We start from the raw sequence: 14,927 nt of genomic DNA, 5'->3' as shown, positions 1-14,927 counted from the left end.
CACAGCCTCTGGTAAGGTTTTTCCCTTTGTGGTCCTTTTGGAATTAGAGCATTGATTAGCCAACTTCTTACAGAAACCAGCTGTGAGCTCTCCTTCTCCACAGAGATACTTTATTGCTTCAAGTGCAGAAATTGTAATTTCAAAGATAACTACTGATCCCAGGCCAAGGTACAGTAATTTTGTTACTTGAGTAATGGGAGTGAGCTGCAGTTGGAGAGAGGAAGGAGGATTAGAAACACATTGGAGAGAGAGGAGAATTATTATAAACGGCAAAGCTGAGCAGAGTCCAGCCATCACTCAGTCATATCTGCAACCAAAGTGCAGAGGGATGAGTAATGGCACGCCCTGTCCCATAGGCATATGGGCCGCTCAAAAGCACATCACATTGCAGCCTGAGTCAGGGCACCCGTTATTCACTCTTCTCTCCCAGTGCTTAAATCTTTGCAAATAACACGTTTAAAAAGAACCAAAAGTCTCTTTTGCAGCATGTTCCAGTTGCATTTTCACTGGTTTTAATGTGGGTTCACAGACACATCCCACAATAAGGGTTACTCCCTATTGGTCCCTAGATGACCACTGGGGTTTAAAGCAATTTCACATGGGCCAGAACCAAGAGAAACATGGAGTTTCTCCAGTTTCATTTCTCTCTCTCTCTCTCTCTAATATTCTTCCACATGCATTTTCTGGCCATATCCAGGCTTCCATCACTGCCAGTCCTGTGTGCCTTATGGAGAACTACATTGTCCTTGCACCTGCCAGAATTGCTTCTCCCCAGATCAATTGCTCTGCCCCACCACTCTGTGGTGTTTGGAGTTTTGTGCAGTCAAAATGCTGTAATGAAATGGCCTGTGCATACCTTTGTCCTGCATGGAATTGGATCTGTTCATCTCCGGGTCATAGGCCCAGTGCCACTGCCAGACACTGGAGCATTCTCTGTTAGCTCCAGAGGTTGGGGCAGGAATTCTAGCCCTACTACTTATGTGCAGTTCTGAACTGTCCTACTCTGTGACACAGTGACAGCTGAGCCAGCCGATTGGTCGTGGGTTTGTTGAAATGCAGTGAACAAGCACAACAAAGGGGATACTAGAAAACCAAAGCATTAACAGGCCAAGCGAAGTGACACCATTGGAAGGCAACATCAAAGCTGGCACAGTTTCCTTGCATTCCCATAAACTGCATGGAGTGTGTAAAAGTTTGCATTGAGGAAGGGGTTAATTATTCTCCTCTGCCATAGGTAATGGGCATCTCGGTGGGCAGACACAGCTGGGTTTTCCAAACAATGATAGCCAGGAGATGATGATTTAGTACAGGAGGAGCAAAGAGGAAACACTTCCCACATACTGAGGATCCTCCGGTTCCTCGGTTTCCAGAGTTGATGAACTTTAGTCCCCTCTGAGCAGGACATTCAATTACAGCAATTCCTTTAAAGATGTGGGTGTCTTTTTCCTTTCAAAGAGATTGGATCCAGAAGTTCCATATCAGGAAACAAACTGGCACGAGACGTTTTCTGAGCAGACAATGGGGGTTCCTCTTTGGTACGGATCTGAGGATCGCGAGAGTTCAGAGACTCTGACCTGAAAAATTAAATGATCCGTCTACTCCAGCTATCCCTAGGAATTATATACTTCAATTATTGTTGCATCTGATAAATTACATTGTAACTAGCCCAGAGCTGCATGCCTAGATGCACACATTATGGTGATAGCACAGGACAATTTGCTCTGGAAACAGGATTCTGCTACTGGTAGAATCATAGAAGTGTAGGACTGGAAGCAACCTCAATATGTATGCTAAATCAGAATCTTGATTAGGTGCCAGTAGGTCTTCCTTCCTGTAGGTTAGACCAGGTCTCAGCTAAAATAGTTTTGCTGGTATCGCTCTACTGGTAAACCCTCCTAGTCTAGATGTAGCTTCTACTGGCTAAAAACTGCTTTTCCTAGTATTGCTCAGACCGGGTTCCCTAGGCAAACTAAATAGACTAGGAAACACACTCTTATGCCAGAATAACTGTGTCCATATGAGGGCTTTTGCCAGTATAGAAATGTCACTAAAAAGAAATCACACACCCTCCAAACAGATGTTACCATACTGATAAAGGTTTCTAGCCTAAGACACTAGAGGAAAGGATGAAATACATCCAATAGCCAGTCAGACATTTGCACATCCCTATTGCTTTGATCGCTTCTTGTGTATTTACTCTTGTGAAATATAAACTGTCTTTCTCTCTGGTTACTTACATCACACCCATCCCTACTGGAGTATTAGAGCACCTCACAGCCTAACTGAATGTATCCGCATAACACCGGAGGGAGGAAAATGCTAGCCCACCATTACAGGTGGGGACCTGGGGCCAGAGGGCTTAAGTGACTTGCCTATGGTCACACAGGAAGTCTGTGGCAGAGCAGGAACTTGAGCCTGGATCTCCTGAATCCCAGTCAAGTGTTATAGAGCATCATTCTCTATCAACAGCCTTCTGTTGTCTGCCCCCCACATACACAGTGTTCATATAAACAACAGCATTGCCTATTAAGGTTGCCAACTTTCTGACTGTAGAAAACGGAGCACCCTTGCCCCAACCCCTGCCCCAAGCCCTCACCCCTGCCCCGCCCCTTCTCCGAGGTCCCGCCCCTACTCACTCCATCTGCCCTCCCTCCGTCGCTAGCTCTCCCCCACCCTCACTCACTTTCACAAGGCTGGGGCAGGGGGTTGGAGTGCGGGGGGGTGAGGGCTCTATCTGGGGATGCGGGCTCTGGAGTGGGGCCAGAGATGAGGGGTTTGGGGTGCAGGATGGGACTCCATATTGGAGGGGTGGGGCTGAGCGGTTTGGAGTGTGGGAGGGGGCTCTGAGCTGGGGCAGGGGATTGGGATGTGGCAGGGGGTACGGGCTCTGGACTGAGGTGTGAGCTCTGGAGTGGGGCCAGGGATAAGTGGTTTGGGGTGCAGGAGGCGGCTCCAGGCTGGGGCAGGGGGTTGGGGTGTGGGAGGGGGTGAGGGCTCTGGCTTGGGGTGCGGGATCTGGGATGGGGCCAGGGATGAGGGGCTTGAGGTGCAGGAGGGGGCTCCAGCTGGGGCCACAGGGGTAGGAATGTGGGAGGGGGGCTTAGGGCTGAGGCAGGGCTCGGGGTGTGGGAGGGGGTGCAGGCTTTGACTGAGGATGTGGTCTCTGGGGTGGGGCCAGGGATAAGTGGTTTGGGGTGCAAGAAGGAGCTCAGAGCTGGGGCAAGGGGTAGGGGTGTGGGAGGGTGTGAGGCATGTGAGCTGCAGGCTTGCGCTTACCTGAGGCGACTCCCGGAAGCAGCCAGCATGTCCCTCTGCCTTCTAGATGGAGGGGCTACGGGAATCTGCGTGCTGCCCATGCCTGCAGGTGCCACCCCCACAGCTCCCATTAGCCACAGTTCCTGGCCAATGGGAGCTGCAGAGCCGGTGGTCAGGGCAGGGGCAGCATGCGGAGCCCCCCGTGGCCGCCCCATGCCTAGGAGCTGTACATGCCAGCTGCTTCTGGGAGCCACACGGAGCCAGGGCAGGCAGGGAACCTGCCTTAGCCCTGCTGTGCCACCGACTGGACTTTTAGTGGCCTGGTCAGCAGTGCTGACCAGAGCCGCCAGGGTCCCTTTTCAACCGGGCATTCCAGTTCAAAAGTGGACACCTGGCAACCCTATTGCCTACTTAGAAAGCAACCAGCCTGCTCTGTAAAGCCAAGACACTGGAATTTCTCTGTAATAGCCTGGGAACTTGCTTAGTCCCTCTGCAGAGGGTTTCTCTATAGTAACAGTTGCTTGTTATTATGTGCTTTTCTATGGCAATTATCAGAGTGTCTGGGTGCCTTTACCCTGAATTAGATACCGCCAAAAACACAACAGCATGCAGTTCGCTCTCCTTCACAGGCAGCCACTCCCTGAAGTGGACCAGATGCAGAGGGTGGGTGATAACGCACTAAATTTAGGGTGACCAGATGTCCCGATTTTATAGGGACAGTCCCAATTTTGGGGTCTCTTTCTTATATAGGCTCCTATTGCCTCCAACCCTCTGTCCCAATTTTTCAGACTTGCTGTCTGGTCACCCTAACTAAATTGCACTATCCCCAAAGCCTTGCTTTGTGTGCAAGCTGGAGGAAAGAGGAGGGGGATCAAACTGAAGCAATAACCGTGGGTTTGCCCTAATGACCCCCTCCTCGCCAGCCACTTAACTCTAGAAAGCTTCAGCCACACAATCGCATGATGATCTTTGCTGAGAGATTTCCTACCATTGAAATAGGTACAGCACCATCTGGTGGTTGTATAGCTCACGTTCATGCGCCCTTAATTAGCATCATCTTCCATTAAGCTCCTTGGAGCGGGTGGAGGGGGTAGAAGCTGCATTTTCCCCTGGCCTGACGTCAGGGTGAGCCACTGGGCTGGCTCACCACCTCTCTCTGGCTGATGAAAACTCTGCCTGGCTGGACTTGGGGAAGGAAGGGCAGGAAAATGTGAACTGCTGGATGCATGGGGAAAACAGGGTATTTAGCCTGCCTGGAGTGGGGAAGGTTCTTTACTTAACTGTGCATGGTGAGAGTGGAGAGGCTAGTGGGAGGCCCCTCAGGGGCAGATCCAGGCTGCCCAGCGTGGGAGGGGCACAGGAGCAGACCCACCATACCCATTGAAGCCTTTGCACCAGCACAAGCCATTGCACCTGACTCCGGGCCTGTGTTTCCATAATATATACCCTGCGTCTGTCGCAATCCACAAGCTCCTCACCAGCCTGTAACTCCCTCAGCTCATTTCCACTGTGGCCCTTTGCCTGGCCAGACTCCATAGATACACGCTTCTAGTGATTCGTAGGGATGGGGAATGACTCAGTCCAAGATACTCTAACTGTGTTTGTGGGGAGGCTGGAGGAAGTTTTGCACTGTCCTGGTGAAGCAGCTGGGATGGTGCAGAGCATCTGGCTGAGGCTATAACACCAGTGGATCTAAGGCTATGTCTAGGGCAGATGCCCTACCCGGCTCTCTACATGCCCAAGGCCTAAAATAGCAGTGTAGTGTCCCACTGCCTCCCTGCTGCCCTACACACCGCAGTGTGGATGCAGCCTGTGCCTTTCACTGCTGTGCGTAGCTTCACATACCCGGCCTACTCGTCGCCGCAAGTGTAGCCGAGGCCTAGCTGATGTGTGCTTTTCATGACCCTCTCCCTTCCCCCCTACCACCCACGGCCACCACCCAACTTCCTCCTGCTGACTCTGGAATGGTAGTTTTCTCCCCAGCTCTGGGCTAATAGACAGGCTGGGCACTGAGCCAGGAGTGAGTGTGAGGGAAGTGAAAGAGAAGAGAAGAGAAATAGCAGGGAGCTGAAAGGGAATTGGAAGAGAGAAGGCAGGTCCAGAGGTTAGGGCAGTAGCCTGAAACTCAGGAGACCCAGCTTCAATTTCCAGCTCTGCTACAGACTTCCTGAGTGACATTGGTCAAGTCAGTTAGGGTATGTCTCCACTGCAACTGGAAGTACAATGGCTACCAAAGTAGGCCTACTCATGTTAGCTTTCATAGAATCATAGACTGTCAGGGTTGGAAGGGACCTCAGGAGGTCATCTAGTCCAACCCCCTGCTTAAAGCAGGACCAATCCCCAATTTTTGCCCTCAATCCCTAAATGGCCCCCTCAAGGATTGAACTCACAACCCTGGGTTTAGCAGGCCAATGCTCAAATCATCTAGCTAACATGGCTAAAAATAGTGAAGATTCAATAGCACAGGCTAGAACCATGAGTATTATAATACACTAGACTAGCTAGATTAAAGCTAGTGTGGCTATACCCACGCAAACTGTAGTCCAATCTCGGATTGCAGTGTAGACACACCCTCAGTCTCTCTTCACATCAGTTCCCCATCTGTAAAACAGATGATAGCACTGCCCTGCCTCACAGAGAGGCTATGAGGATAAATACATGAAAGGTTGTGGGGTGCTCAGATACTACTATGGTGACCCAAGTACCCAAGAGATGGTTTCCTGCAAGTTCTCGAACAACTAGCAGCTGGATTTAGTGAATGGCACTTTCTGCCTTTGCTCCTCTTGCTCACTGTCTCTGTTCTCTTTCAGGTACTGCCTCTGTTGCAGTAGCTGGCATCTTCGCAGCCTTAAGAATCACAAAGAACAAGCTCTCTGACCATAAGTTTGTTTTCCAAGGAGCCGGAGAGGTAGGCTTCACCCGGGTTCGGCGCTAAATACAGTATTTGTCCTTTCATTTTGAGGAGGTAAACATGGAAGCATAAAGCCCAGATCCATAAATCCCAGAGTGAGGTGCCTAAGTCTCAGTTTTGGGTTCCACTGTGATCCACAAAAGTCCCGCTCAGTTGACACCGAACCTTGTAGGCGCCTAAGTTTCTGCCTCCGCATGTGCACACTGCCACCCCACCCCAGGTCCCTGGATGCCTATCTCCAAGCTAAGCCCCAGAGCGAGCCACAAAGCAGGAGAAGACAGGCAGAAGAATGCCTGTCTCACCCATGGGCCCAATCTGGTAAGCGTGCTCAGAGGCACCTATTGGATCAGGTCCCATTCAAAATCGAGAGGGTGCCACCCACCTTATAAATTTCTATCCCAGAGGTTAGAGCTCTCACCTGGGGCGTGAGAGACCTAAAATTCAATCCTCCCCTGAGGTGGGGAAGGATCTGAACAGGAGCCTCAAACCTCTCAGGGGAGTGCGCTAACCACTAAGCTCTGAGATACTCTGACGTGTGGCTCCCTCAGTCTGTCCTGTGGAAGCTGTGGATATATAGAGTCACTGGGCCAGAGAAAGGGTGAGAGCAATTCTGTAGTCCGGTGGTTAGGGTGCCCACGTGGGAGATCCTGGGTCAGTCCCCCTGCTTCAATCACTGTTTAATTATGTATAAAAAATAGAAAAGTTTCAACAGGAGAGAGTGAGGGTGCCCACCTCAGAATATCCCAGCAAGTGGGCACCACCTCCTCTCCTCCCCCACGGGGCTCTGTGGTGTGAAGCAGTCACCTAACTCATTCTCACAAGAAACACATCAGGTGCCTGACTCCGGGAGAGGGGTTCCCAGCTGTGGACTGCAAGCAGAGATAGGTGCCTATCTCCATGAGAGGGCAGGACTTAGGACACAACCCTCTTGTCGGCATCTCCCATTGGCTAGTTTATGCAGCTCCTTGCCTAGCATGCTGGCTTTTGTGGATCACATTCTAAGGCACCTGTCTCTCCGCATGCATTATATAGGGAGCCTGAGTGCCTCATTTGGCTTTGCAGATCAGTGTTGTTCCAGTGATTTTTTTTTTCATGCAGTGTTCTGCCGAAGTCTCTTTGTGGATTCGGGCCTAAGGCTTCAGCCAGGCTGGAATTCAGTAAGGAGAAGCAAAGGAGCAACCTACTCCTAGTGTATTTTTCTGACCAGGAATGGTCTTCATTGCTTGTTAGCCCTTTGGAGCCAGCACATCTGAGAGGGAGCTGGAGCCTGTTCCTCCTTGTGCATCACTAAGCGAATGGTTTACTTAACTTACAGTCAACTCTGTGCAAACCCACTGAATGCGATGAGGCTGCACAGGTGTCAATGGGGTTTTAATTTGGCCTGAAGAACCTTTATTACCGATGATGCATGAACTGAAAGAAGCCCAGCTTGAAGCCCAGGGCCTATCTGCTGAGCTGGCAGTTAGGGAAAACAAAAATCTTCTTCCTTGTAAACTGAGCGCATCACTGAGGAACAACAAACACAGTATTCCCCCATGCCACTTGCACAATCATTTGTCAGAGTTGAGCCACACTTTCCCTTTGAGGCAGAAACCATACCTTCCTCTGTGTGTGTACAGTACCTAGCACAACAGGGAGCGGAGAAGAGAGGGAGGGTAGCTAGTGGTTAAGGCTCTAGAGTGAGGCTTGTGAGATCTGCATTCAATTCCTGTCACCAACCGCCTGTGTGATTTTGGGCAAATCACTTAACCCTTCAGTTGCCCCTCTGTAAAATGGAGATTACAATCTAATAGTCACGACAGATGGGTATGTTCAGCATCTTTCCACCCAGATCTCAGGTGGGGCCTCTCGGTGAAACATAATGCCAAGAATTATATACAGCAAGTCAGGGTTGTTTTGTTTTTGTATCATGAGACGGGGGAAGAAAGAGGGGACCGTTCCCCTCTCAACATTTCAAATGCACCATTTACCACTGTTGCCTAGAGTTCCTCTCTGCTGGCTTCATCCTGGAGCCGCACTAGTCTGGCTTCCACCCGCTTTCTCTCCACTGACACTGCTAGTCTGAAGGTCTCTGACAACCTTTTCCTGGTCAGATCCTAGGGCGATGCTTCACCTTTAACCTCCTTAACCAGTCTGCTGCTTTAGAAGCCATCAATCACTCCCTCCTTCTTGACATGGTTCAGATGATGATAATTTGTATTACTGTAGTGCGTAGGAGCCTCAGTCCTATCCCAGGGCCCCGGTGTGGTAGGTGCTGTACAGAACAAAAAGAGGGTCCCTGCCTCACAGAGCTTACAATCCGTGTGCTTTTTGGGAGGAGTGGGGAGAGAGGGGGCTGTCATTTTTTAAACCTCTCCAAAGTGAGGCAGGTTTGTTTGAGGAAATGATCGGAATTTGCTTTCTGCTTATGGGTTTCAGGCTGCCATGGGCATAGCCCAGCTCATCATTATGGCCATGGAAAAGGAAGGAATTTCGAGGGAAGACGCCATCAAAAAAGTCTGGATGGTGGACTCCAAGGGACTAATTGTCAAGGTAAATCTGCCTCTGTTGCACTACTGTGTTGTGGTGCATGGTAGATGCAGTGTAACAGGCACAGGGTACAATGGGGCCTGACTCATTAACCCAGAGCAAGCAGATCCAGTGGGTCACAGTCAGCCCTGGAGTAAGTGGCTGCAATTCTGTTGAAGTCAGTGGAGCTGCACTTGCTTATACACAGCAGGGTAGACTTTGCTTTCCTGTTTTTGTTGCCCTTTCCAGTAGAGTTTGGACATTCTGGGGATAGCTACAGCTGCAGGGTCAGGGACCACTCTGCTCTTCAGGTCCAATGGGACTTTGTAAATCTTTGTAAATCTCCTCTCTCCAGGAGACAGAGCTTTCTTGAGATTTGGTCCAAGACACTGGAATGAACTCCCACCCGAACTAAGGACCATCAGAAACCTCACCGCCTTCCAAGCGAAGTGCAAGGTGCATGTCTTTAACCTGACCTTTTCAGACAGAGACAGAGAAACGAGCACATCAAAAAAGAAACTTACCAACACAAACTACTCCACTGCACACAATCCTCCCCCCACGAGAGGATGGGAGAACAAACCATAAGTGACAGATGTTAGTCACGTAATGAACGAGAGGCAGGTGTGCAGATACTACAGGGACGATGCGGTATAGCAGAATATAGAAGGGTGAAGCACTGAAATCTTGCAAACAAGATTTTGCAAATGATCGATCCAGACTTTTCTCGCCTGCCATAGGCTGGTTTGTTCTTTTTTCCCTGCAGGGGAGGAGTCACCTGAACCATGAGAAGGAAATGTTTGCCCAACACCACCCCCAGATGAGAACTCTGGAGGAGGTAGTGCAAAGGGTGAAGCCAACAGCTATTATAGGTAGAGTCACGGAAGCGGGAGCTCCTTCTCATTTGTCCACTTCTTGGGGGTTTCTTTTTTCCAGGGGCTCCTCTGTTGTCCAGGCCGACTCCCCAGGCCTCCCTGCCTGCATTTCTTTCCTTTACTTCCCAACAGCCCCCGTCTCTTGAGGCTATGAAGCACAAGCTCCCTCCTTCTGTTGAATAGGGATCCCTCCGGAGCCAATCGGTGCTGCCCTCAATTGGCCACAGGGGGCACTCTTGAGTTAAGCAGAGTTCTGCGGCTCCCAGAGCCTGCGCATGTATATCCCTGGGGCCCTACCAAATTCATGATCCATTTTGATCAATTTCATGGTCACAGGATTTTAAAAATGATAAATTTCATGATTTCAGCTGCTTAAATCTGACATTTTTTGGTGGTGTAATTGTAGGAGTTCTGACCCAAAAAGGAGTTGTGGCGGGGTCGCACGGTTATCGTAGGGGGGGTTGCAGAACTGCTACCCTTCTCCGCTGCTGCTGGTGGCGGCGCTGCCTTCAGAGCGGGGGAGCTGGAGAGCGGCGGCTGCTGGCCGGGAGCCCAGCTCTGAAGGCAGAGCCGCCGCCAGCAGCAGCGCAGAATGACGGAGGGCCTGGCATGGGATTGCCTCCCTTACTTCTGCGCCGCTGCCTGCAAAGCTGGGCCCCTCAGTCCGCAGCCGCCACTCTCCGGCCACCCCACTCTGAGGGCAGCAGCACAGAAGTAAGGAGGGCAATACCACAACCCCCATGCAACTCCCTTTTGGGTCAGAACCTCCAAATTTGAGCAACGCTGGTCTCCCCCATGAAATCTGTATAGTAGAGGGTAAAAACACACAAAAGACCAGATTTCACAGTGGGAGACCAGATTTCATGGTCCGTGATGCATTTTTCATGACTGTGAATTTGGTAGGGCCCTCTTTTCCCCAACTGACCAGCAGAGCAAGAGGCTGGTTGCAGTTACCAGTGCCAGATCTCCTGAAGGATAGTGCTGAGCATCACCACAAAGCCAACCCAGAGAAACACTTGGTTTGGGCTGTTTGCTGATCCTGAAGGTGGTTTTGTCACTGTAAATCTGACTTTCATGGGGTCTCTGGAAAGGGGTGGCCTTCTCCCTCGGAGTCACACAGTTTAATTTACTGAGCACTAACAAGAGCTGAGGTTTAAGGAAACATGGGCCCGATCCATTAGAAGTCACAGAGTGAATCAGGAATTAACTGTTCACTTCTTAGGTGTAGCCGCCATCGCAGGTGCGTTCACGGAGAAGATTTTGAAGGACATGGCGGCTTTCAATGACAGGCCCATCGTATTTGCCCTAAGTAACCCCACGAGTAAAGCAGAGTGCACAGCTGAGCAGTGCTATCACCTAACAGAGGTAAATGTGCGACTGTCTCTCCCAACACAACAGCTGAGTGGAACAGCCAAAGAGACTTAACACACAGAGCAACCTCTCTGTGTGCTACAGTGATCAGAGGGCTCTTTGGTGGGTCATAGATAAATGTAACCTCCTGGCAGAGCCCCACTGACATATGTCTCATGTCTAGTAAAATGGCAGTCTGCAGGGCTCTTGCAGTTGATCAGCCCCATGGGGGCAACTTCCCCCTTTGATGTAGGACGCATCTACACTGGCACAGTGGAGACATACCTTTAGCGTTAATAGTGGTGATTTGTTGAGGGGGGCGTTCCTGATGCAAACACCCTCCTCCGATCCAGGGCCCAGCTACACAACCTTGTTGGGGCTGTATCTTTTTATTAGGTGGAGAGGAGGGAGGACCTGCTCCCACCCCAAACTCCCTTCTCAGGCTGGCCCATCACAGCTGTGCTCCTCATTGAGCTCCTCAAATGCATGAGGGCCCTAGCTCAGGTATTCATGGAAGGTAACTTTGGGATTTGGATCAGGCAAGGGGAAAGAGAGTGGGTAAGGCACTGGACTGGAACTCAGGAGATCTGGATTCAAGTCTACCTCAACCTTTCTGGGGGACCTTGGGTAAGTCATTTAGGCCCAGATCTTCAAAGGTATTTAGACTCCTAACTTCCATTGATTTCAGTGGAAGTTAAGCCTAAATACCTTTGAGGATCTGGGCCTAAATATCTCTGCGCATCTCCTTCCCCTCTGTAAAATGGGAATATTTTCCTGCATCACAGGACACTGTGTTGATAGGAGCCATGTATGTATCTAGATAAATAGGTTAGAATGAGACTTTGTCTGTCTATTTTACCAGGCTAAATAGAAACTAAATGCTACATGGCTCTTTCCCCTTGGCAAACAAACTGTATGTCAGTTTAATCAGCAGTCAGATCATGATGGTGAGATCGGTGGTGGAGCTGTTGCTGAATGATCAGTGAATTTGCTACCACAGTCACTGTGCTCCCAGAGCTGGGTTCTGGGATCCCCTCAATTGTAGACATTGCCTCTCCAATATCTGTGTGTGTCTGTTTCTCTCAACAGGGCCGAGGCATATTTGCAAGTGGGAGTCCATTCCCTAAAGTAACCCTGGCCAGTGGACAGACTTTCTTCCCCGGCCAAGGAAATAATGCCTACGTGTTCCCCGGAGTGGCGCTGGGAGTCATTGCCTGCGGGGTCCGGCATGTCTCCAACGAGATCTTCCTCACCACGGCAGAGGTTTCAGATCCATATTTAACTGGTGCTTTTAAAACATAAAAAAGCAGCTTCAGTGAGGCTTGTTGAACCCCAGGAGTGTAGTTAAGTCCTTGGCTAGGAACAGGCGCAGGGCAATGTGCATCATCTGAACTTCACCTCCTCAGCTAAAGGCTGCAGACTTTCCCAACACAGCAGGATGCCAGAGCTTCCATTATGCCAACAGAAGTCCCCTGCATGAGCCAGCATTTGATTCCCCTCTATGGAGGGAGCTGAGGGGAGGGAGAGGGGATATGGCCTCTGGAGTCCTGGGTTTGTTTTCTTACAGGCAAAAATAACAAATCCAAAACAAACCAAAAATCCCCCAAAGCCTTTGATCATATTGGAAACAGCTGAATTTATTCCATAGCCTTTCCCCTGCTGCAGGAGATGCCTGGCTCCCATCAGTGGAGGGAAAAGCAAGCAGCCAGGGCTCCCGCCACGCCAGCAGCTCTCACAAAGACATTTTTGCCACTTTGCATTTTCCTCAGCCTTTGCTGTAGGCTGTATTTTTAAAAAACTGCCTGGTTTCATATCATAACATACAGCCAAGCGGCACGTTTGGGGGGCATAGCCAACTTTTTCTCAGAAATGGACTCACTTCTTTCAAAAAAGGTATCTAGTCACGCACAGGGCTTTTTTTTGCAGAATGGGCTGCGCTTTCAAGCTCAGAATGAAACGGATGCACGTTTGAATTTTGGGTGGTTTTGCTTTTGATTGCAAGGACTTCTCCTGACTCTTGTAGCAACTGAAGTCTCAGCTACGCGCTGCCTTTTTAAAGCCTTAAGAGGGCGCATGCTGTACTTGATTGAGAACATCACCTATAACCTGCCTTTTCTTCATTCTAGTCTATTGCTGAAGAGGTCACGGAGGAGCATCTTGCTGAAGGGAGACTCTATCCTCCCCTGAGTACCATCAGAGAGGTGTCCTTCAAAATCGCTGTTAAAGTAAGAATTCAAGTATTCTAGTGAAGTTTTTGTTTATATATAAGCCAAGCTCTACCTCTCGTAACGTTGGCAAGGATATTTCTCTTGCCCTCATCTTTGATGTGGTTATGACTACCAGCATAAATGCACTGGCTATATTAGACCCAGAAACATGGGCGTGACTTTCCAAGGGATAAAGTAGGTCATTCAGGTTTATCAGAGCTGATTCAGTGCCACGGGCCAATCACAATTCCAGGTAGCCCCACACTGTGTAACTCCCATTTGGCTCCCAGTGTGGCTCCTGACATTAATTCCAAATTAGCCTCTGTCACACATCGGTGAAGCCTCCTTGCCCATTCCAAATTGCTGACATTGTAAATACTGAATCGGGATGTTGAGGTGAAGCGTGTTTTAATAATCCTAAGAAAATGAATCCCAGGTGGTTTAAAGCTCCATGCTCTATGTTTCTTGTCCTAAGTTGTGTGGCTTTCTTGTGTGATTTGAGCAAAGCAATAGTACTCTCAAACTCCTGAGTTTCATCCCAGATTTTCCAGTGGTTCTTTCTGTATTTGGGCAAATGGTTGAGACCCTTATGTTAAAAGTGGCCCATCTTCAGGTGCACACAGCTGGATTTTCAGAGTTGTAGATAATCCCCAACTGCACTTAGTCAATGGGAGCTGTGAGTGCTCAACATCTTTGCACATCAGGGCCAACATTTGCAGACTTCGGGGGTCTGATCCAGTGATGCCTGAAATAAGTTGGAATCTTTCCATTGATTTCAGTGAGTTTATGGTCAGCCTTTGGGTGTCTAAACGTGAGCACCTAAATAAGTGGCCTGATTTTCAGAGGTGCTGAGCACCCAAGGCGTGTTCCATCATCCTTAACAGGAGCTGCAAATGTTCCGTGAAGAGTCATGGCCAGTGATTAAATATGGATTTATGTGTACATGTAGGCACCCATGGTTGAATAACTTGGCCTTAATGTCTATATTACCCCCAACTTAGAGACCACTTCTGAAAATTTACCTCATGCCTCAGTTTCACCTTTTCTGACTATGGGAATGTTAATACTTAGTTGCCCCCAGAGGAGTCTTGAGCATCCAGCAGTCTGTAAAGTGCTGTATACAACTGATCAGTAATAGATTTTTGAAAATGAAGCAGGAAATACCACTCACTTTCCATGCAAAACATACAACAGCACATCTTGCTTCACAGACTAGTGGTGCAGCCTCTAACACAGAAGTCTTGGCTGGTCCTGAACAGTTAGTCTTCTCTTCAGCATTTTAGTGTAACTCAGATAATGAAATCTCCCTCCTCCTGGGTAGGTATCCCAGGGTGCAACTCGCCACCATCCAGTGCGCTGTCTTTTGGGAAGTTTTGGCAATGCATGATGGGGCAAAAATGAGTCATGCGGGGTGACTGGGAGCAAGGGGACAAAGTCCCAGCATGCATCTTTCTCCCTCCTGTAATGTCATCCTTATCCCATAATTTCTGTGCCTTTTTAAAAAAAAACAAAAACCATGAACGTACATGGCCCTCCTTACTGTCCACCATCTGACAGAAGCATGGAATCTGCACAGTTCTGCACTATTGTCATGAGTGTTCCAAGAACAGGACACACGATCCTCCGATATTTGCAGAACCAAATCAGCAAGGAACACGATGATTTCACAGAGGGCAGATTTCATGAGATATGGTGAAAACCAAAGCAAGGTTGTTGGTGGCATTCACAGAGCAGCTGCAGACAGTGAAGCGCCACTTCTGGGACCAAGAAACAAGCACTAACAGATGGGATCGCATCATAAGGCAAGTTTGGGATGACGAG

At 49.4% G+C, this 14,927-nt stretch overlaps 1 protein-coding gene across 1 annotated transcript in view; it reads left to right on the top strand.

The window, feature by feature from the left end:
• ME3 (malic enzyme 3) overlaps positions 1-14,927 on the top strand; it is a 181,887-nt gene that overhangs the window by 161,286 nt on the left and 5,674 nt on the right. Inside the window, exons 8-13 of the mRNA XM_073336618.2 lie at positions 6,066-6,163; positions 8,585-8,698; positions 9,441-9,546; positions 10,772-10,914; positions 11,989-12,162; positions 13,026-13,124. Of these exons, the coding sequence (XP_073192719.1) occupies positions 6,066-6,163; positions 8,585-8,698; positions 9,441-9,546; positions 10,772-10,914; positions 11,989-12,162; positions 13,026-13,124 (734 nt within the window). The remainder of the gene's footprint in view (positions 1-6,065; positions 6,164-8,584; positions 8,699-9,440; positions 9,547-10,771; positions 10,915-11,988; positions 12,163-13,025; positions 13,125-14,927) is intronic.

This window comes from Lepidochelys kempii, chromosome 1 (genome assembly GCF_965140285.1).
Source record: "Lepidochelys kempii isolate rLepKem1 chromosome 1, rLepKem1.hap1, whole genome shotgun sequence".
Classification (NCBI taxonomy): Eukaryota; Metazoa; Chordata; order Testudines; family Cheloniidae; genus Lepidochelys; species Lepidochelys kempii.
The sequence above is the reverse complement of the archived record's forward strand: the minus strand, read 5'-3'. Positions and strand labels throughout refer to the sequence as shown.